Source organism: Pelodiscus sinensis, chromosome 5, assembly GCF_052426305.1.
Source record: "Pelodiscus sinensis isolate ZL-2025 chromosome 5, ASM5242630v1, whole genome shotgun sequence".
Classification (NCBI taxonomy): Eukaryota; Metazoa; Chordata; order Testudines; family Trionychidae; genus Pelodiscus; species Pelodiscus sinensis.
Window position 1 is genome coordinate 17647611 of NC_143056.1, and position 23235 is coordinate 17670845.

Consider the following 23235-nt stretch of genomic DNA (forward strand, 5'->3'; position numbering starts at 1 on the left):
CAGTTCAGCACGCTGCGCATGCAAAGACAACGATGCGCATGCGCTGATCATGCTGAGGCGCCGTGCTGGGCTATAATCTATTCGCCTAGGGCGAGAAGATTACCTTAACTGTCAAGCCCTGGAGATACACCTATTAAATAAGATTAATAATTTCATGCAACTTTTAATTGTATTGCACCTTCAATTTTGATTGTATTTATATGCCTAATGGTAACTGATATTAAACAAAATAAGATGAATATTATACATGTTTTATATTAATATTTTAAAAAAAACTTCTTCTTCAGGAAAAAGAGCTTTATGATATAATTCCTGGAACAACACTGGATATATCAGAAAAAAGTATTTCAGAAGAAAACATTGGGAAAGAAATTGTAAAACAAAGGGTAGGAAGAACAAAACGATCCAAAAAAGAGAGACTGTCATGGCCAAAATTTCAGTCAATAAAAACTAAAAAGATTTTGGGGCCCAGAAGATCTCATAGCACATCAGATGCACATGAGCATGCTATACGAGATATTTCCCCAACAAGTACTGACACTGAGTCACAATTACAACAAGAAGAATTCTGTGCTAAAGAGAAAAAAGGAAGCCAAAAGAAATTAAAGTTCCCTAATATTGGTTTCAAAATGCATAGAACGAAACCAGAACCAGAAGAGAAGCAAAGATTGGACCTAAAAACCACAATATCAACAAAAAAAGATAAAATACCAAAAGAAGATATCAGCATGGAAACTCCAGAAATATTGACTGTGGAATATACCACATCCAGTGAACATGAAATGAAAGGAGGTGAAATAAACTTCAATGTCAAAAAAGATTTAAACGACATAACAAATGGTCTCCCAATAAACACAAAAAAATGCCCTGAAGTTGAAATTAGCATTAAAAAACAGAAAGACCAGATACCAACATCTACACCTATTACTACAACATCAAAAGTACCTCTTATAATGACACAAATATCAAAACCAACAACAGAACTACACACATCAGTTCTAAAAGACACACAAAGCGAACAATTACCAGAAGCTTTGCCAAGAACCAAAAAAAAGAAACAAAAATCGAACAAAACTCAACTGCAACAAGCTAGAGAAGAAATAACTGATAAAGAAGAGAAGACTCATGAAGAACAAACATTTGTTCACATAAAGGGTCTAGAAATAAAAACAACAGCACAAGTATCCGCAAAACCAAAACAAGAAAAAGAGAATAAAGATGAATCTGAGAAAAAACTCACAAAAAAATCAGATATAAAAAAAACTAAATTTGGAATTTCCATCACTAAAGGAACGGAGGCAAAGAGTGAAAGCACATTAAACAAATTCGAAAATAACATAAACAAGAAACCACTAGAAACAGAAAAACCAGAAGTTAATGTAGAGGTCCCAAAAGTACCAGTGGAAACTATTCCAAATGAAGAAAGAGAAGTCTCAAGCTGGAAAATGCAAATGCCATCCCTCAAAATGCCCAAAATGCCTAAGGCTGACATTCATGCACCAAAGGTGGACATCACCCTCCCATCGGTAGACGTTTCTCTGCCAAGGGCCGAGCTGGAGGTTCAGGGCCCCGAAGCAACAGCCAAAGCCGTAAAGATAGAAGGTGAAATTAAAGCCACAGAGAAAGATGCTAAAGGGAAAGAAAGTAAGTTCAAAATGCCAAAGTTTGGAATGCCCTCGTTTGGCTGGTCCAGCCCAAAGGAGACCAGTGGCGCAGCAGCAGATGTCGACGCAAGCCTCAAAGAGCCCCAGCTGGCAATGCCGTCAGCTAGGGCAGAAGGGGAGGTCACCGTGTCAGGACCCGAAATCCAGGCTCCCAGTCTGGAACTTGAAATCGGGACTTCGGCAGGACACGAGGTGGAGAAGGGGACAATTAAAATGCCTGGCGTTAAGCTGCCGAGTGTCAAGCTTCCCAAAGTCAAGACTCCTCACGTGCAGGTCAGTCTGCCAAAGGTGGAGGCAGACGTCTCCCTTCCCAAATCACAAGCCGGAACAAAAGAGGCGGGATTTGAAGTGAAAGTTCCCGAGATGGAAAGCAGTATTGAAGTGGAGACGGGGAAAGCAGAGGCCACAGGGATGAAAATACACATGCCAAAAGTCAAGATGCCTTCTATGGGCTTTTCCAAACCAGAAATTAAAGCTCCCAAAGTAGACGTGGATGTCAGCTTACCCAAAGTCGATGTCACGCTTCCCACCTGTGACGTCAGTCTCCCGGAAGCTGACCTGAAAGCGGCCTCCGTTCCTGGAGATGTCAAAATCTCAGGCCCTGGAGTCAAGATTCCCACAGTAGAAGGTTCCCTTCAGCTGAAGGGTCCAGGGATACAAGCTACCGCGCCATCAGCTGCAATTGCGGTGGAGGGACCAGAGGGGAAAGCTGCCGGTTTAGAAGGGAAAATTCACATTCCGAAATTTGAAAAGCCCAAGTTTGGAGTTTCACTCCCGAAAGGCAAAGTGCCAGAAGGCGAGATCAGCTTACCCAAAGTGGAAGTGGACATTTCCAAACCGAAAGTCAAAGGCCAAGTGGCTGCAATCGGCGTGGAAGCCCCCACTCTGGCAGCGGAAGCTGACGTTCCCGACGCAGAGATCGAAGCTTCCGGCTGGAAAATGCAAATGCCGTCCCTCAAAATGCCCAAAATGCCTAAGGCTGACATTCATGCACCAAAGGTGGACATCACCCTCCCATCGGTAGACGTTTCTCTGCCAAGGGCCGAGCTGGAGGTTCAGGGCCCCGAAGCAACAGCCAAAGCCGTAAAGATAGAAGGTGAAATTAAAGCCACAGAGAAAGATGCTAAAGGGAAAGAAAGTAAGTTCAAAATGCCAAAGTTTGGAATGCCCTCGTTTGGCTGGTCCAGCCCAAAGGAGACCAGTGGCGCAGCAGCAGATGTCGACGCAAGCCTCAAAGAGCCCCAGCTGGCAATGCCGTCAGCTAGGGCAGAAGGGGAGGTCACCGTGTCAGGACCCGAAATCCAGGCTCCCAGTCTGGAACTTGAAATCGGGACTTCGGCAGGACACGAGGTGGAGAAGGGGACAATTAAAATGCCTGGCGTTAAGCTGCCGAGTGTCAAGCTTCCCAAAGTCAAGACTCCTCACGTGCAGGTCAGTCTGCCAAAGGTGGAGGCAGACGTCTCCCTTCCCAAATCACAAGCCGGAACAAAAGAGGCGGGATTTGAAGTGAAAGTTCCCGAGATGGAAAGCAGTATTGAAGTGGAGACGGGGAAAGCAGAGGCCACAGGGATGAAAATACACATGCCAAAAGTCAAGATGCCTTCTATGGGCTTTTCCAAACCAGAAATTAAAGCTCCCAAAGTAGACGTGGATGTCAGCTTACCCAAAGTCGATGTCACGCTTCCCACCTGTGACGTCAGTCTCCCGGAAGCTGACCTGAAAGCGGCCTCCGTTCCTGGAGATGTCAAAATCTCAGGCCCTGGAGTCAAGATTCCCACAGTAGAAGGTTCCCTTCAGCTGAAGGGTCCAGGGATACAAGCTACCGCGCCATCAGCTGCAATTGCGGTGGAGGGACCAGAGGGGAAAGCTGCCGGTTTAGAAGGGAAAATTCACATTCCGAAATTTGAAAAGCCCAAGTTTGGAGTTTCACTCCCGAAAGGCAAAGTGCCAGAAGGCGAGATCAGCTTACCCAAAGTGGAAGTGGACATTTCCAAACCGAAAGTCAAAGGCCAAGTGGCTGCAATCGGCGTGGAAGCCCCCACTCTGGCAGCGGAAGCTGACGTTCCCGACGCAGAGATCGAAGCTTCCGGCTGGAAAATGCAAATGCCGTCCCTCAAAATGCCCAAAATGCCTAAGGCTGACATTCATGCACCAAAGGTGGACATCACCCTCCCATCGGTAGACGTTTCTCTGCCAAGGGCCGAGCTGGAGGTTCAGGGCCCCGAAGCAACAGCCAAAGCCGTAAAGATAGAAGGTGAAATTAAAGCCACAGAGAAAGATGCTAAAGGGAAAGAAAGTAAGTTCAAAATGCCAAAGTTTGGAATGCCCTCGTTTGGCTGGTCCAGCCCAAAGGAGACCAGTGGCGCAGCAGCAGATGTCGACGCAAGCCTCAAAGAGCCCCAGCTGGCAATGCCGTCAGCTAGGGCAGAAGGGGAGGTCACCGTGTCAGGACCCGAAATCCAGGCTCCCAGTCTGGAACTTGAAATCGGGACTTCGGCAGGACACGAGGTGGAGAAGGGGACAATTAAAATGCCTGGCGTTAAGCTGCCGAGTGTCAAGCTTCCCAAAGTCAAGACTCCTCACGTGCAGGTCAGTCTGCCAAAGGTGGAGGCAGACGTCTCCCTTCCCAAATCACAAGCCGGAACAAAAGAGGCGGGATTTGAAGTGAAAGTTCCCGAGATGGAAAGCAGTATTGAAGTGGAGACGGGGAAAGCAGAGGCCACAGGGATGAAAATACACATGCCAAAAGTCAAGATGCCTTCTATGGGCTTTTCCAAACCAGAAATTAAAGCTCCCAAAGTAGACGTGGATGTCAGCTTACCCAAAGTCGATGTCACGCTTCCCACCTGTGACGTCAGTCTCCCGGAAGCTGACCTGAAAGCGGCCTCCGTTCCTGGAGATGTCAAAATCTCAGGCCCTGGAGTCAAGATTCCCACAGTAGAAGGTTCCCTTCAGCTGAAGGGTCCAGGGATACAAGCTACCGCGCCATCAGCTGCAATTGCGGTGGAGGGACCAGAGGGGAAAGCTGCCGGTTTAGAAGGGAAAATTCACATTCCGAAATTTGAAAAGCCCAAGTTTGGAGTTTCACTCCCGAAAGGCAAAGTGCCAGAAGGCGAGATCAGCTTACCCAAAGTGGAAGTGGACATTTCCAAACCGAAAGTCAAAGGCCAAGTGGCTGCAATCGGCGTGGAAGCCCCCACTCTGGCAGCGGAAGCTGACGTTCCCGACGCAGAGATCGAAGCTTCCGGCTGGAAAATGCAAATGCCGTCCCTCAAAATGCCCAAAATGCCTAAGGCTGACATTCATGCACCAAAGGTGGACATCACCCTCCCATCGGTAGACGTTTCTCTGCCAAGGGCCGAGCTGGAGGTTCAGGGCCCCGAAGCAACAGCCAAAGCCGTAAAGATAGAAGGTGAAATTAAAGCCACAGAGAAAGATGCTAAAGGGAAAGAAAGTAAGTTCAAAATGCCAAAGTTTGGAATGCCCTCGTTTGGCTGGTCCAGCCCAAAGGAGACCAGTGGCGCAGCAGCAGATGTCGACGCAAGCCTCAAAGAGCCCCAGCTGGCAATGCCGTCAGCTAGGGCAGAAGGGGAGGTCACCGTGTCAGGACCCGAAATCCAGGCTCCCAGTCTGGAACTTGAAATCGGGACTTCGGCAGGACACGAGGCGGAGAAGGGGACAATTAAAATGCCTGGCGTTAAGCTGCCGAGTGTCAAGCTTCCCAAAGTCAAGACTCCTCACGTGCAGGTCAGTCTGCCAAAGGTGGAGGCAGACGTCTCCCTTCCCAAATCACAAGCCGGAACAAAAGAGGCGGGATTTGAAGTGAAAGTTCCCGAGATGGAAAGCAGTATTGAAGTGGAGACGGGGAAAGCAGAGGCCACAGGGATGAAAATACACATGCCAAAAGTCAAGATGCCTTCTATGGGCTTTTCCAAACCAGAAATTAAAGCTCCCAAAGTAGACGTGGATGTCAGCTTACACAAAGTCGATGTCACGCTTCCCACCTGTGACGTCAGTCTCCCGGAAGCTGACCTGAAAGCGGCCTCCGTTCCTGGAGATGTCAAAATCTCAGGCCCTGGAGTCAAGATTCCCACAGTAGAAGGTTCCCTTCAGCTGAAGGGTCCAGGGATACAAGCTACCGCGCCATCAGCTGCAATTGCGGTGGAGGGACCAGAGGGGAAAGCTGCCGGTTTAGAAGGGAAAATTCACATTCCGAAATTTGAAAAGCCCAAGTTTGGAGTTTCACTCCCGAAAGGCAAAGTGCCAGAAGGCGAGATCAGCTTACCCAAAGTGGAAGTGGACATTTCCAAACCGAAAGTCAAAGGCCAAGTGGCTGCAATCGGCGTGGAAGCCCCCACTCTGGCAGCGGAAGCTGACGTTCCCGACGCAGAGATCGAAGCTTCCGGCTGGAAAATGCAAATGCCGTCCCTCAAAATGCCCAAAATGCCTAAGGCTGACATTCATGCACCAAAGGTGGACATCACCCTCCCATCGGTAGACGTTTCTCTGCCAAGGGCCGAGCTGGAGGTTCAGGGCCCCGAAGCAACAGCCAAAGCCGTAAAGATAGAAGGTGAAATTAAAGCCACAGAGAAAGATGCTAAAGGGAAAGAAAGTAAGTTCAAAATGCCAAAGTTTGGAATGCCCTCGTTTGGCTGGTCCAGCCCAAAGGAGACCAGTGGCGCAGCAGCAGATGTCGACGCAAGCCTCAAAGAGCCCCAGCTGGCAATGCCGTCAGCTAGGGCAGAAGGGGAGGTCACCGTGTCAGGACCCGAAATCCAGGCTCCCAGTCTGGAACTTGAAATCGGGACTTCGGCAGGACACGAGGCGGAGAAGGGGACAATTAAAATGCCTGGCGTTAAGCTGCCGAGTGTCAAGCTTCCCAAAGTCAAGACTCCTCACGTGCAGGTCAGTCTGCCAAAGGTGGAGGCAGACGTCTCCCTTCCCAAATCACAAGCCGGAACAAAAGAGGCGGGATTTGAAGTGAAAGTTCCCGAGATGGAAAGCAGTATTGAAGTGGAGACGGGGAAAGCAGAGGCCACAGGGATGAAAATACACATGCCAAAAGTCAAGATGCCTTCTATGGGCTTTTCCAAACCAGAAATTAAAGCTCCCAAAGTAGACGTGGATGTCAGCTTACCCAAAGTCGATGTCACGCTTCCCACCTGTGACGTCAGTCTCCCGGAAGCTGACCTGAAAGCGGCCTCCGTTCCTGGAGATGTCAAAATCTCAGGCCCTGGAGTCAAGATTCCCACAGTAGAAGGTTCCCTTCAGCTGAAGGGTCCAGGGATACAAGCTACCGCGCCATCAGCTGCAATTGCGGTGGAGGGACCAGAGGGGAAAGCTGCCGGTTTAGAAGGGAAAATTCACATTCCGAAATTTGAAAAGCCCAAGTTTGGAGTTTCACTCCCGAAAGGCAAAGTGCCAGAAGGCGAGATCAGCTTACCCAAAGTGGAAGTGGACATTTCCAAACCGAACGTCAAAGGCCAAGTGGCTGCAATCGGCGTGGAAGCCCCCACTCTGGCAGCGGAAGCTGACGTTCCCGACGCAGAGATCGAAGCTTCCGGCTGGAAAATGCAAATGCCGTCCCTCAAAATGCCCAAAATGCCTAAGGCTGACATTCATGCACCAAAGGTGGACATCACCCTCCCATCGGTAGACGTTTCTCTGCCAAGGGCCGAGCTGGAGGTTCAGGGCCCCGAAGCAACAGCCAAAGCCGTAAAGATAGAAGGTGAAATTAAAGCCACAGAGAAAGATGCTAAAGGGAAAGAAAGTAAGTTCAAAATGCCAAAGTTTGGAATGCCCTCGTTTGGCTGGTCCAGCCCAAAGGAGACCAGTGGCGCAGCAGCAGATGTCGACGCAAGCCTCAAAGAGCCCCAGCTGGCAATGCCGTCAGCTAGGGCAGAAGGGGAGGTCACCGTGTCAGGACCCGAAATCCAGGCTCCCAGTCTGGAACTTGAAATCGGGACTTCGGCAGGACACGAGGCGGAGAAGGGGACAATTAAAATGCCTGGCGTTAAGCTGCCGAGTGTCAAGCTTCCCAAAGTCAAGACTCCTCACGTGCAGGTCAGTCTGCCAAAGGTGGAGGCAGACGTCTCCCTTCCCAAATCACAAGCCGGAACAAAAGAGGCGGGATTTGAAGTGAAAGTTCCCGAGATGGAAAGCAGTATTGAAGTGGAGACGGGGAAAGCAGAGGCCACAGGGATGAAAATACACATGCCAAAAGTCAAGATGCCTTCTATGGGCTTTTCCAAACCAGAAATTAAAGCTCCCAAAGTAGACGTGGATGTCAGCTTACCCAAAGTCGATGTCACGCTTCCCACCTGTGACGTCAGTCTCCCGGAAGCTGACCTGAAAGCGGCCTCCGTTCCTGGAGATGTCAAAATCTCAGGCCCTGGAGTCAAGATTCCCACAGTAGAAGGTTCCCTTCAGCTGAAGGGTCCAGGGATACAAGCTACCGCGCCATCAGCTGCAATTGCGGTGGAGGGACCAGAGGGGAAAGCTGCCGGTTTAGAAGGGAAAATTCACATTCCGAAATTTGAAAAGCCCAAGTTTGGAGTTTCACTCCCGAAAGGCAAAGTGCCAGAAGGCGAGATCAGCTTACCCAAAGTGGAAGTGGACATTTCCAAACCGAAAGTCAAAGGCCAAGTGGCTGCAATCGGCGTGGAAGCCCCCACTCTGGCAGCGGAAGCTGACGTTCCCGACGCAGAGATCGAAGCTTCCGGCTGGAAAATGCAAATGCCGTCCCTCAAAATGCCCAAAATGCCTAAGGCTGACATTCATGCACCAAAGGTGGACATCACCCTCCCATCGGTAGACGTTTCTCTGCCAAGGGCCGAGCTGGAGGTTCAGGGCCCCGAAGCAACAGCCAAAGCCGTAAAGATAGAAGGTGAAATTAAAGCCACAGAGAAAGATGCTAAAGGGAAAGAAAGTAAGTTCAAAATGCCAAAGTTTGGAATGCCCTCGTTTGGCTGGTCCAGCCCAAAGGAGACCAGTGGCGCAGCAGCAGATGTCGACGCAAGCCTCAAAGAGCCCCAGCTGGCAATGCCGTCAGCTAGGGCAGAAGGGGAGGTCACCGTGTCAGGACCCGAAATCCAGGCTCCCAGTCTGGAACTTGAAATCGGGACTTCGGCAGGACACGAGGCGGAGAAGGGGACAATTAAAATGCCTGGCGTTAAGCTGCCGAGTGTCAAGCTTCCCAAAGTCAAGACTCCTCACGTGCAGGTCAGTCTGCCAAAGGTGGAGGCAGACGTCTCCCTTCCCAAATCACAAGCCGGAACAAAAGAGGCGGGATTTGAAGTGAAAGTTCCCGAGATGGAAAGCAGTATTGAAGTGGAGACGGGGAAAGCAGAGGCCACAGGGATGAAAATACACATGCCAAAAGTCAAGATGCCTTCTATGGGCTTTTCCAAACCAGAAATTAAAGCTCCCAAAGTAGACGTGGATGTCAGCTTACCCAAAGTCGATGTCACGCTTCCCACCTGTGACGTCAGTCTCCCGGAAGCTGACCTGAAAGCGGCCTCCGTTCCTGGAGATGTCAAAATCTCAGGCCCTGGAGTCAAGATTCCCACAGTAGAAGGTTCCCTTCAGCTGAAGGGTCCAGGGATACAAGCTACCGCGCCATCAGCTGCAATTGCGGTGGAGGGACCAGAGGGGAAAGCTGCCGGTTTAGAAGGGAAAATTCACATTCCGAAATTTGAAAAGCCCAAGTTTGGAGTTTCACTCCCGAAAGGCAAAGTGCCAGAAGGCGAGATCAGCTTACCCAAAGTGGAAGTGGACATTTCCAAACCGAAAGTCAAAGGCCAAGTGGCTGCAATCGGCGTGGAAGCCCCCACTCTGGCAGCGGAAGCTGACGTTCCCGACGCAGAGATCGAAGCTTCCGGCTGGAAAATGCAAATGCCGTCCCTCAAAATGCCCAAAATGCCTAAGGCTGACATTCATGCACCAAAGGTGGACATCACCCTCCCATCGGTAGACGTTTCTCTGCCAAGGGCCGAGCTGGAGGTTCAGGGCCCCGAAGCAACAGCCAAAGCCGTAAAGATAGAAGGTGAAATTAAAGCCACAGAGAAAGATGCTAAAGGGAAAGAAAGTAAGTTCAAAATGCCAAAGTTTGGAATGCCCTCGTTTGGCTGGTCCAGCCCAAAGGAGACCAGTGGCGCAGCAGCAGATGTCGACGCAAGCCTCAAAGAGCCCCAGCTGGCAATGCCGTCAGCTAGGGCAGAAGGGGAGGTCACCGTGTCAGGACCCGAAATCCAGGCTCCCAGTCTGGAACTTGAAATCGGGACTTCGGCAGGACACGAGGCGGAGAAGGGGACAATTAAAATGCCTGGCGTTAAGCTGCCGAGTGTCAAGCTTCCCAAAGTCAAGACTCCTCACGTGCAGGTCAGTCTGCCAAAGTTGGAGGCAGACGTCTCCCTTCCCAAATCACAAGCCGGAACAAAAGAGGCGGGATTTGAAGTGAAAGTTCCCGAGATGGAAAGCAGTATTGAAGTGGAGACGGGGAAAGCAGAGGCCACAGGGATGAAAATACACATGCCAAAAGTCAAGATGCCTTCTATGGGCTTTTCCAAACCAGAAATTAAAGCTCCCAAAGTAGACGTGGATGTCAGCTTACCCAAAGTCGATGTCACGCTTCCCACCTGTGACGTCAGTCTCCCGGAAGCTGACCTGAAAGCGGCCTCCGTTCCTGGAGATGTCAAAATCTCAGGCCCTGGAGTCAAGATTCCCACAGTAGAAGGTTCCCTTCAGCTGAAGGGTCCAGGGATACAAGCTACCGCGCCATCAGCTGCAATTGCGGTGGAGGGACCAGAGGGGAAAGCTGCCGGTTTAGAAGGGAAAATTCACATTCCGAAATTTGAAAAGCCCAAGTTTGGAGTTTCACTCCCGAAAGGCAAAGTGCCAGAAGGCGAGATCAGCTTACCCAAAGTGGAAGTGGACATTTCCAAACCGAACGTCAAAGGCCAAGTGGCTGCAATCGGCGTGGAAGCCCCCACTCTGGCAGCGGAAGCTGACGTTCCCGACGCAGAGATCGAAGCTTCCGGCTGGAAAATGCAAATGCCGTCCCTCAAAATGCCCAAAATGCCTAAGGCTGACATTCATGCACCAAAGGTGGACATCACCCTCCCATCGGTAGACGTTTCTCTGCCAAGGGCCGAGCTGGAGGTTCAGGGCCCCGAAGCAACAGCCAAAGCCGTAAAGATAGAAGGTGAAATTAAAGCCACAGAGAAAGATGCTAAAGGGAAAGAAAGTAAGTTCAAAATGCCAAAGTTTGGAATGCCCTCGTTTGGCTGGTCCAGCCCAAAGGAGACCAGTGGCGCAGCAGCAGATGTCGACGCAAGCCTCAAAGAGCCCCAGCTGGCAATGCCGTCAGCTAGGGCAGAAGGGGAGGTCACCGTGTCAGGACCCGAAATCCAGGCTCCCAGTCTGGAACTTGAAATCGGGACTTCGGCAGGACACGAGGTGGAGAAGGGGACAATTAAAATGCCTGGCGTTAAGCTGCCGAGTGTCAAGCTTCCCAAAGTCAAGACTCCTCACGTGCAGGTCAGTCTGCCAAAGGTGGAGGCAGACGTCTCCCTTCCCAAATCACAAGCCGGAACAAAAGAGGCGGGATTTGAAGTGAAAGTTCCCGAGATGGAAAGCAGTATTGAAGTGGAGACGGGGAAAGCAGAGGCCACAGGGATGAAAATACACATGCCAAAAGTCAAGATGCCTTCTATGGGCTTTTCCAAACCAGAAATTAAAGCTCCCAAAGTAGACGTGGATGTCAGCTTACCCAAAGTCGATGTCACGCTTCCCACCTGTGACGTCAGTCTCCCGGAAGCTGACCTGAAAGCGGCCTCCGTTCCTGGAGATGTCAAAATCTCAGGCCCTGGAGTCAAGATTCCCACAGTAGAAGGTTCCCTTCAGCTGAAGGGTCCAGGGATACAAGCTACCGCGCCATCAGCTGCAATTGCGGTGGAGGGACCAGAGGGGAAAGCTGCCGGTTTAGAAGGGAAAATTCACATTCCGAAATTTGAAAAGCCCAAGTTTGGAGTTTCACTCCCGAAAGGCAAAGTGCCAGAAGGCGAGATCAGCTTACCCAAAGTGGAAGTGGACATTTCCAAACCGAAAGTCAAAGGCCAAGTGGCTGCAATCGGCGTGGAAGCCCCCACTCTGGCAGCGGAAGCTGACGTTCCCGACGCAGAGATCGAAGCTTCCGGCTGGAAAATGCAAATGCCGTCCCTCAAAATGCCCAAAATGCCTAAGGCTGACATTCATGCACCAAAGGTGGACATCACCCTCCCATCGGTAGACGTTTCTCTGCCAAGGGCCGAGCTGGAGGTTCAGGGCCCCGAAGCAACAGCCAAAGCCGTAAAGATAGAAGGTGAAATTAAAGCCACAGAGAAAGATGCTAAAGGGAAAGAAAGTAAGTTCAAAATGCCAAAGTTTGGAATGCCCTCGTTTGGCTGGTCCAGCCCAAAGGAGACCAGTGGCGCAGCAGCAGATGTCGACGCAAGCCTCAAAGAGCCCCAGCTGGCAATGCCGTCAGCTAGGGCAGAAGGGGAGGTCACCGTGTCAGGACCCGAAATCCAGGCTCCCAGTCTGGAACTTGAAATCGGGACTTCGGCAGGACACGAGGTGGAGAAGGGGACAATTAAAATGCCTGGCGTTAAGCTGCCGAGTGTCAAGCTTCCCAAAGTCAAGACTCCTCACGTGCAGGTCAGTCTGCCAAAGGTGGAGGCAGACGTCTCCCTTCCCAAATCACAAGCCGGAACAAAAGAGGCGGGATTTGAAGTGAAAGTTCCCGAGATGGAAAGCAGTATTGAAGTGGAGACGGGGAAAGCAGAGGCCACAGGGATGAAAATACACATGCCAAAAGTCAAGATGCCTTCTATGGGCTTTTCCAAACCAGAAATTAAAGCTCCCAAAGTAGACGTGGATGTCAGCTTACCCAAAGTCGATGTCACGCTTCCCACCTGTGATGTCAGTCTCCCGGAAGCTGACCTGAAAGCGGCCTCCGTTCCTGGAGATGTCAAAATCTCAGGCCCTGGAGTCAAGATTCCCACAGTAGAAGGTTCCCTTCAGCTGAAGGGTCCAGGGATACAAGCTACCGCGCCATCAGCTGCAATTGCGGTGGAGGGACCAGAGGGGAAAGCTGCCGGTTTAGAAGGGAAAATTCACATTCCGAAATTTGAAAAGCCCAAGTTTGGAGTTTCACTCCCGAAAGGCAAAGTGCCAGAAGGCGAGATCAGCTTACCCAAAGTGGAAGTGAACATTTCCAAACCGAAAGTCAAAGGCCAAGTGGCTGCAATCGGCGTGGAAGCCCCCACTCTGGCAGCGGAAGCTGACGTTCCCGACGCAGAGATCGAAGCTTCCGGCTGGAAAATGCAAATGCCGTCCCTCAAAATGCCCAAAATGCCTAAGGCTGACATTCATGCACCAAAGGTGGACATCACCCTCCCATCGGTAGACGTTTCTCTGCCAAGGGCCGAGCTGGAGGTTCAGGGCCCCGAAGCAACAGCCAAAGCCGTAAAGATAGAAGGTGAAATTAAAGCCACAGAGAAAGATGCTAAAGGGAAAGAAAGTAAGTTCAAAATGCCAAAGTTTGGAATGCCCTCGTTTGGCTGGTCCAGCCCAAAGGAGACCAGTGGCGCAGCAGCAGATGTCGACGCAAGCCTCAAAGAGCCCCAGCTGGCAATGCCGTCAGCTAGGGCAGAAGGGGAGGTCACCGTGTCAGGACCCGAAATCCAGGCTCCCAGTCTGGAACTTGAAATCGGGACTTCGGCAGGACACGAGGTGGAGAAGGGGACAATTAAAATGCCTGGCGTTAAGCTGCCGAGTGTCAAGCTTCCCAAAGTCAAGACTCCTCACGTGCAGGTCAGTCTGCCAAAGGTGGAGGCAGACGTCTCCCTTCCCAAATCACAAGCCGGAACAAAAGAGGCGGGATTTGAAGTGAAAGTTCCCGAGATGGAAAGCAGTATTGAAGTGGAGACGGGGAAAGCAGAGGCCACAGGGATGAAAATACACATGCCAAAAGTCAAGATGCCTTCTATGGGCTTTTCCAAACCAGAAATTAAAGCTCCCAAAGTAGACGTGGATGTCAGCTTACCCAAAGTCGATGTCACGCTTCCCACCTGTGACGTCAGTCTCCCGGAAGCTGACCTGAAAGCGGCCTCCGTTCCTGGAGATGTCAAAATCTCAGGCCCTGGAGTCAAGATTCCCACAGTAGAAGGTTCCCTTCAGCTGAAGGGTCCAGGGATACAAGCTACCGCGCCATCAGCTGCAATTGCGGTGGAGGGACCAGAGGGGAAAGCTGCCGGTTTAGAAGGGAAAATTCACATTCCGAAATTTGAAAAGCCCAAGTTTGGAGTTTCACTCCCGAAAGGCAAAGTGCCAGAAGGCGAGATCAGCTTACCCAAAGTGGAAGTGGACATTTCCAAACCGAAAGTCAAAGGCCAAGTGGCTGCAATCGGCGTGGAAGCCCCCACTCTGGCAGCGGAAGCTGACGTTCCCGACGCAGAGATCGAAGCTTCCGGCTGGAAAATGCAAATGCCGTCCCTCAAAATGCCCAAAATGCCTAAGGCTGACATTCATGCACCAAAGGTGGACATCACCCTCCCATCGGTAGACGTTTCTCTGCCAAGGGCCGAGCTGGAGGTTCAGGGCCCCGAAGCAACAGCCAAAGCCGTAAAGATAGAAGGTGAAATTAAAGCCACAGAGAAAGATGCTAAAGGGAAAGAAAGTAAGTTCAAAATGCCAAAGTTTGGAATGCCCTCGTTTGGCTGGTCCAGCCCAAAGGAGACCAGTGGCGCAGCAGCAGATGTCGACGCAAGCCTCAAAGAGCCCCAGCTGGCAATGCCGTCAGCTAGGGCAGAAGGGGAGGTCACCGTGTCAGGACCCGAAATCCAGGCTCCCAGTCTGGAACTTGAAATCGGGACTTCGGCAGGACACGAGGCGGAGAAGGGGACAATTAAAATGCCTGGCGTTAAGCTGCCGAGTGTCAAGCTTCCCAAAGTCAAGACTCCTCACGTGCAGGTCAGTCTGCCAAAGGTGGAGGCAGACGTCTCCCTTCCCAAATCACAAGCCGGAACAAAAGAGGCGGGATTTGAAGTGAAAGTTCCCGAGATGGAAAGCAGTATTGAAGTGGAGACGGGGAAAGCAGAGGCCACAGGGATGAAAATACACATGCCAAAAGTCAAGATGCCTTCTATGGGCTTTTCCAAACCAGAAATTAAAGCTCCCAAAGTAGACGTGGATGTCAGCTTACCCAAAGTCGATGTCACGCTTCCCACCTGTGACGTCAGTCTCCCGGAAGCTGACCTGAAAGCGGCCTCCGTTCCTGGAGATGTCAAAATCTCAGGCCCTGGAGTCAAGATTCCCACAGTAGAAGGTTCCCTTCAGCTGAAGGGTCCAGGGATACAAGCTACCGCGCCATCAGCTGCAATTGCGGTGGAGGGACCAGAGGGGAAAGCTGCCGGTTTAGAAGGGAAAATTCACATTCCGAAATTTGAAAAGCCCAAGTTTGGAGTTTCACTCCCGAAAGGCAAAGTGCCAGAAGGCGAGATCAGCTTACCCAAAGTGGAAGTGGACATTTCCAAACCGAAAGTCAAAGGCCAAGTGGCTGCAATCGGCGTGGAAGCCCCCACTCTGGCAGCGGAAGCTGACGTTCCCGACGCAGAGATCGAAGCTTCCGGCTGGAAAATGCAAATGCCGTCCCTCAAAATGCCCAAAATGCCTAAGGCTGACATTCATGCACCAAAGGTGGACATCACCCTCCCATCGGTAGACGTTTCTCTGCCAAGGGCCGAGCTGGAGGTTCAGGGCCCCGAAGCAACAGCCAAAGCCGTAAAGATAGAAGGTGAAATTAAAGCCACAGAGAAAGATGCTAAAGGGAAAGAAAGTAAGTTCAAAATGCCAAAGTTTGGAATGCCCTCGTTTGGCTGGTCCAGCCCAAAGGAGACCAGTGGCGCAGCAGCAGATGTCGACGCAAGCCTCAAAGAGCCCCAGCTGGCAATGCCGTCAGCTAGGGCAGAAGGGGAGGTCACCGTGTCAGGACCCGAAATCCAGGCTCCCAGTCTGGAACTTGAAATCGGGACTTCGGCAGGACACGAGGTGGAGAAGGGGACAATTAAAATGCCTGGCGTTAAGCTGCCGAGTGTCAAGCTTCCCAAAGTCAAGACTCCTCACGTGCAGGTCAGTCTGCCAAAGGTGGAGGCAGACGTCTCCCTTCCCAAATCACAAGCCGGAACAAAAGAGGCGGGATTTGAAGTGAAAGTTCCCGAGATGGAAAGCAGTATTGAAGTGGAGACGGGGAAAGCAGAGGCCACAGGGATGAAAATACACATGCCAAAAGTCAAGATGCCTTCTATGGGCTTTTCCAAACCAGAAATTAAAGCTCCCAAAGTAGACGTGGATGTCAGCTTACCCAAAGTCGATGTCACGCTTCCCACCTGTGACGTCAGTCTCCCGGAAGCTGACCTGAAAGCGGCCTCCGTTCCTGGAGATGTCAAAATCTCAGGCCCTGGAGTCAAGATTCCCACAGTAGAAGGTTCCCTTCAGCTGAAGGGTCCAGGGATACAAGCTACCGCGCCATCAGCTGCAATTGCGGTGGAGGGACCAGAGGGGAAAGCTGCCGGTTTAGAAGGGAAAATTCACATTCCGAAATTTGAAAAGCCCAAGTTTGGAGTTTCACTCCCGAAAGGCAAAGTGCCAGAAGGCGAGATCAGCTTACCCAAAGTGGAAGTGGACATTTCCAAACCGAAAGTCAAAGGCCAAGTGGCTGCAATCGGCGTGGAAGCCCCCACTCTGGCAGCGGAAGCTGACGTTCCCGACGCAGAGATCGAAGCTTCCGGCTGGAAAATGCAAATGCCGTCCCTCAAAATGCCCAAAATGCCTAAGGCTGACATTCATGCACCAAAGGTGGACATCACCCTCCCATCGGTAGACGTTTCTCTGCCAAGGGCCGAGCTGGAGGTTCAGGGCCCCGAAGCAACAGCCAAAGCCGTAAAGATAGAAGGTGAAATTAAAGCCACAGAGAAAGATGCTAAAGGGAAAGAAAGTAAGTTCAAAATGCCAAAGTTTGGAATGCCCTCGTTTGGCTGGTCCAGCCCAAAGGAGACCAGTGGCGCAGCAGCAGATGTCGACGCAAGCCTCAAAGAGCCCCAGCTGGCAATGCCGTCAGCTAGGGCAGAAGGGGAGGTCACCGTGTCAGGACCCGAAATCCAGGCTCCCAGTCTGGAACTTGAAATCGGGACTTCGGCAGGACACGAGGTGGAGAAGGGGACAATTAAAATGCCTGGCGTTAAGCTGCCGAGTGTCAAGCTTCCCAAAGTCAAGACTCCTCACGTGCAGGTCAGTCTGCCAAAGGTGGAGGCAGACGTCTCCCTTCCCAAATCACAAGCCGGAACAAAAGAGGCGGGATTTGAAGTGAAAGTTCCCGAGATGGAAAGCAGTATTGAAGTGGAGACGGGGAAAGCAGAGGCCACAGGGATGAAAATACACATGCCAAAAGTCAAGATGCCTTCTATGGGCTTTTCCAAACCAGAAATTAAAGCTCCCAAAGTAGACGTGGATGTCAGCTTACCCAAAGTCGATGTCACGCTTCCCACCTGTGACGTCAGTCTCCCGGAAGCTGACCTGAAAGCGGCCTCCGTTCCTGGAGATGTCAAAATCTCAGGCCCTGGAGTCAAGATTCCCACAGTAGAAGGTTCCCTTCAGCTGAAGGGTCCAGGGATACAAGCTACCGCGCCATCAGCTGCAATTGCGGTGGAGGGACCAGAGGGGAAAGCTGCCGGTTTAGAAGGGAAAATTCACATTCCGAAATTTGAAAAGCCCAAGTTTGGAGTTTCACTCCCGAAAGGCAAAGTGCCAGAAGGCGAGATCAGCTTACCCAAAGTGGAAGTGGACATTTCCAAACCGAACGTCAAAGGCCAAGTGGCTGCAATCGGCGTGGAAGCCCCCACTCTGGCAGCGGAAGCTGACGTTCCCGACGCAGAGACCGAAGCATCCGGCTGGAAAATGCAAATGCCATCTCTCAAAATTCCTCACTTAACTGAAACTGAGAAAATCGCAAAGGAGGATGTCAGCCTCCCATCATTTGATATTGCCATGTCAACAAAAAAAGTAGACATTGAAAGCTGGAATTTAGAAAGTAAAGGTGCAAAGACAGAGAGCGGAATAAGGTCTGGAGAAAAAGACATTGAAGGGAAAGAGAGTAAGTTCAAAATGCCAAAATTCAAGCTGCCATCATTTAGTTGGTCACCGCAGAAAGAAGCACTTGTTAAATATGACACTGAAGCCGTCCTCGAGGAACCTACATTAACCTCTTCATTAGGAGCAACCGAATCGGAATTAATCTTAACTGTAAGTGACATTCAGTGCCCAAGTGTGGAAGCTGATAGTGATGTACCTGTAGAAAAAGATGGAGAGAAGGGCAAAATTAAAAAGCCTCAGTTTATTATGCCTAAGTTTTCTCTTCCTAAAATGAAGAGTCACAAAGCCCAGTATTCTCTACCAAAACTGGAAAGTGATGTTAGTGGTTCGAAACCAGAAAATGAAAGTGATATCAGAGTGAAGATATCAGAGAAAGGAAGCAGTGGAGATGGAGAAGGAATGGTCACAAAAATGCCAAAAGTTAAGCTCTCTTCTTTGGAATTGTCACAACGAGAAACCAAAGCTCCTAGGATAGATGTGGACATTAGCTTTCCTGCAACATCGGCAGGGTCCATAGAGTTGAAAAGTCCAGAAATAGGAGTTGAAGGATCATCAGAAGGAATTGCTGTGGATGGAGCAGTGAAAAATGTTGAAGGTCTTGAAGGGAAGATTACAATGCCGAAATTCCAAAAGCCAAAGTTTGGAGTTTCATTTCCTAAAGGGAAAGTCCCTGAGAGTGAGATCAACATACCCAAAATGGAAGCTGATTTTCCACAGGTAAAAATAATGACGGATATCATTGCTGTGGAAGCACCAACCATGGAAGTTGAATCTGCCATCGCTAATAAAGAAACCGAATTTTCAGGCTTGAAAATGAAAGTGCCCCAAATACCTGAAATGGATATTAAGGCACCAAACATTGACATTAATCTGAAATCCTGTGATTCTGTTCCAATGGCAGAGACTGGCATTCAAGATTCAAATATGGCATCTAAAGCAGGAAAGGTCAAGGGAGAAATAAAATCTGGAGATACAGACGCAGAAGGGAAAGAAGGGCATTTTAAGTTGCCAAAATTCAAATTGCCATCATTTAGCTGGTCACCAAAAAAAGAAGCTAGCATTAAAACTGATTTTGAAGTACCTCTGGAAGAACCTAAAATTACTGTATCATCAAGCAAAATAGACACGAAACTAGCAGAGACTGTAACTGAGGGTCAGGATCCCAGTATGGATTTTGATACCGAAATTTCTACAGAAAAAGAAGAACAAAAAGGACAAATTAAAAAGCCCCAATTTATCATGCCTAAAATTTCATTCACCAAAACTAAGGCTCCTAAATCTCAGGTGAAACTGCCAAAAGTGGGAGCTGACGTTTCTGTTCCTAAAACAGAAGGAGATGCACAAGATCTAGTGCAGATACCTGATATAGAAAGCAGTCATACCGAAAGCATAGATGAAGGAGCACAAATAAGCATAAAAATGCCAAAAGTTAAGATTCCTACTTTGGAATATTCCAAACCAGAAATCAAAGTTCCCAAAGCAGAAGTGGGCATTAGCCTACCTAAGACTGATGACATCTTTCCTATATATGGTGCGAGTCTTCAACAAGCTGACTTGAAATCAGGGTCTGCTGGTGTTGACGTCAGCTTGTCCTCAGGTATTAAATTTCCCACAGCAGAAGCTTCCACTGAGCTGACAAGTCCAGAAACAGTAATAGAAGGACCACTGGCAATGGATGGAGCAGAAGTGAAAACTGATGGTCCTGAAGAGAAGATTAAAATGCCTAAATTCCAAAAGTCAAAGTTTGGAATTTCACTTCCGAAAGGGAAAAGACCAGAAAGTGAGATCAGCTTACCCAAAATGGAAGCTGGAGTTCCCCAACTAACAATGACAACCGATATTGCTGACATTGCTGTGGAAGCTCCAGTACTAGAAGTTAAATCTGATGTCTCTGATGCAGGAATAGAGATTTCAGATGGGAAAATGAAAATACCTCAAGTTCCTATCACTGATATTAAAACTCCTGAGATGGATGTTAATGTCCCATCGGTTTCTGGTTCCGTCACAGGTATGGCCATTCAAAGTCCTGAGATGGAGGATATGAAAGTGCAAGGAGAACATGAAATGAAGTCTGGGGAAATTCAGACTGAAGAATATCAGGGCTGGTTTAAAATGCCAAAATTCAGAATGCCAACTTTTGGTCGGTCATCTTCAAAGGAAAAAAGAGGTGACATTGACAGTGAAGGAACCCTAGAAAAGCCTCATGTAAGTGCACCTTCTGCTGAAATACAAACTGAAATAGAAGTTCCTGAATATGCAACATCATTGACACATGTAGACACTGACCCTGCTGCTGGGAAGGATGTTTTCAAAGGTAAAATCAAATCTGATAAAGCAAACATTCCAAAAGTTGGAGTTTCTCTCCACAAAGGGGAAAGTGCTGATGTTACCTTGTCAAAGTTTGAAGCAAAAGTTTCACTACCCCCAGAAAAAGCAGTCCTTAAAGTGAACATTCCTGAAACGGAAACATATGCTGATGTAGTTAAACGTGGTGCCGAAGGACAAAAATTGAAAACACATACTTCAAAAGTCACAATACCTAAAGTAGAGCTCTCTGCATCTGAAATCAGTGCTTCAAAAACTGGGGTGGACATCAGCTTGCCAAAAGCTGATATTACACTCCCAGAATGTGATCTGACCCTTCAAGAACAAAAAACCAAGTCAGAGTATGCAGAGGTCCCAACAGCAGAATGTTCTATTGAGGTGAAGAGTCCAGAAAGAAGAGACAAAACACCATCTGTTGAAATCCCAAAAGTAGAGCTGAATGTTCTAAATCTGAAAAGGCCTCATTCAGACCTTATGGAACCATCAACCAGAATTTCAAAGCCAGAGAAACAAAGTGAAAGTCTAGAAATAAATATTAGAATTCCCAAGTTAAAAGTACCAGCATTCACTTATGATACACCTAGAACTGAAACTGATGTTTCAACATCAAAAATAGCAAAAGACTTGAAAGGTGCTGGCACTGACATAGAAGCACCAAAACTGGAAGTAAGCACTAGAATCCCTAAAGAAAGGACAGAGTCTGTGGGTAGTAATATTCAAATGCCATCAGTCAAAGGTGCAACAATGGCTCAATGTGACTTTAAAACACAAGAGGTACATGTTAAGCTCCCATCCACAGACTCTTCAGTTTCAAAAGCAGTACTACAGATTCAGGGACCACTTGTAGAGGATAAAGAAATAAAGACAGAAGGTGAAGTAGAGGCTGGATGTATTGATATTGAAAGGCATGAGACTTATTCTTCCCTGATAGTAAAAGAATCTGAGATTCCTTCATCAGAAATTAAAACAGCTGCTTTGGGATTTTCACTTTTAAAAGCGAAGGTACCTGAGTCTCATATGAAACTAGACATGCCAGTCAAATTGCAATCTTATACAGAATATAAACAGGAGATGTCTGAGAATGAAGTTCATCCACTTAAGGTTTCTGATGGAAATTTAGGGGTAGCAATACAAAATACTGACACCACCGCATTTAAATTATCAGGCAAATCACAAAGTGAAACTGATGAATCTAATGATGTAGTATCTTCTTCCAGTGTTAGTTTGCCAAAATTGAAAACATTTACAGTTGAAATGCAGCCTTCCAGTAAACTTGGGGACACTCAGTCTGCTAAGCAACTGGAGGAAATAGCTGTATCTCCTGTCTATCAAGAAGATGAAATAGTTAAAATACCAGAAGATGAAGAAAAATACATGAAGGATCAAAATGAAAAATCTGACAGTAAAAGATCTTCTAGCAGATTCAAATTTTGGCTTCCAAGTATTGGGTTTTCTTCCTCTGTTGATGACACAGGTTCAGATTCCAAACCAGATGTCCAAAAATCAGTTCCAGAAGAAACCCAACCGCCTGACTCTTATGTGTCATATACCGACTCTTCTAAACAAACTGAAAAAACTGGTTGGTTTAGATTTCCCAAATTAGGCTTCTCATCCCCATCAAAAAAGGCTAAGAATGTTGACACAGAAGAAGAAGAGACAACTCTAAAAGAAACAAGAACGTCAGATGAGGAAAGTCCATCAGAAAAACCTGAAACATTTTTTGATGCAGAAGAAAGCTTATCACCTAAAGAAGAAACAAAGAAAGGTGAAGAAAATGAAATGACAGGGACCACATCTAATGTCCAAGTTTCTGGTGCTATCGTTACATCTTCAGCAAGAACTGAATTAATCTTGTTGGAGAGAGAAAGAAGTAGTCAGCAAAGTACTTCTGAAAAGTCCACCAAATGAGTATTTTTCTGATCTAGATATATGGAAAATATAAAAATAGGACAAACTAAAAGAAAAATACATGCAGAAAAAGCTATCTTCCCAAAGAGCTTTCCAAGAACTGAAAATGGAACAGAACTTAAATTTATGAACAGAACTGATATTTATGAAAACAGTCCATGATCATTCTTTACTAGACTGGCATTTTCAAGCACATATACATACTGTAGCTCCTAATGAAACATTTGTTTTATGAGATGTACCTAAGAAGAAACAACTACTGAGGAAAAGAAGGTTTTCATGCTTTTAACAAAGCCTGATAAAATTTTTCCTAACCATGCAAAATAAAGTGTTGAATGGAGCAAAGATAGTGAAAAGATTTTTATAAATAGAATTCTCTAAAACATGCCAATTATGTTAAGATTATAGATTATTTACAGAAAGGACAATGAAGCTAGTGCTATGAGTACTAGAAACACATAACTATTTAGTTTTTATTTTATTAAATATATTTCTGCATTGATGTTGCTTTCTTATGAAAAATATATTTTCTTTATCTTTAAAATATAGAACAAACTGAAATAATACTGTAGATATGTCAGTGGTTTTTTTCCGTCCCAGTAAGTAGGGCGGGTAATACTTAGCCTTAAAAAAATAAAATCTTCAGGAAATGTTCAAGATTCCTGAAAATATCTATATTGCTGATTCAGTTTTTCAAAATACCAAAGTAAAATAAGGCAACTGAGAAGAAGAATAAAAAAATTGGGTAGAAAGTTCTTTCTGTATATATTTATCAAAATAGGGCATATGTGAGTTGAATCACTGGAAAGGTTTTCCAGAGAAATAAGATGTAAATAGTTAATGCCTTTTGTTTATATCAGTGCTTCTTTTCAGTACACAACCAAAAAAGTAGTACCATATATGTTAGCTTTCACTGAACATGTATTATTAGAATGTTAAATGTATTCTCAATTTACAGTACAGCCACTGTATCAATAATAAATGCATTAACGTTAGTATTGTGATTATTTTGCAGTCATGAAAACTACAAACCAAAGTAGCATGAACATTTCTTAAAATGCTCAGGAAACACGGGGTAAGCCTAACTCGCTGATGAAGGTGGTATAGCTGTAGCTTCAGTTAGATGGGAGAACTTATTTTTTAAAAAGAG

At 47.8% G+C, this 23235-nt stretch overlaps 1 protein-coding gene and 1 long non-coding RNA gene across 2 annotated transcripts in view; one reads left to right on the forward strand and one right to left on the reverse strand.

The window, feature by feature from the left end:
* Window positions 1-23080, forward strand: part of AHNAK2 (AHNAK nucleoprotein 2) — a 77947-nt gene extending 54867 nt beyond the window's left edge. The window contains exon 7 of the mRNA XM_006112752.5: window positions 288-23080. Coding sequence (XP_006112814.3) covers window positions 288-22085 — 21798 coding nt within the window. The 3' untranslated portion in view covers window positions 22086-23080. The remainder of the gene's footprint in view (window positions 1-287) is intronic.
* LOC142829068 (uncharacterized) overlaps window positions 1-23235 on the reverse strand; it is a 74896-nt gene that overhangs the window by 41548 nt on the left and 10113 nt on the right. The gene's annotated exons all lie outside the window — the stretch shown is intronic.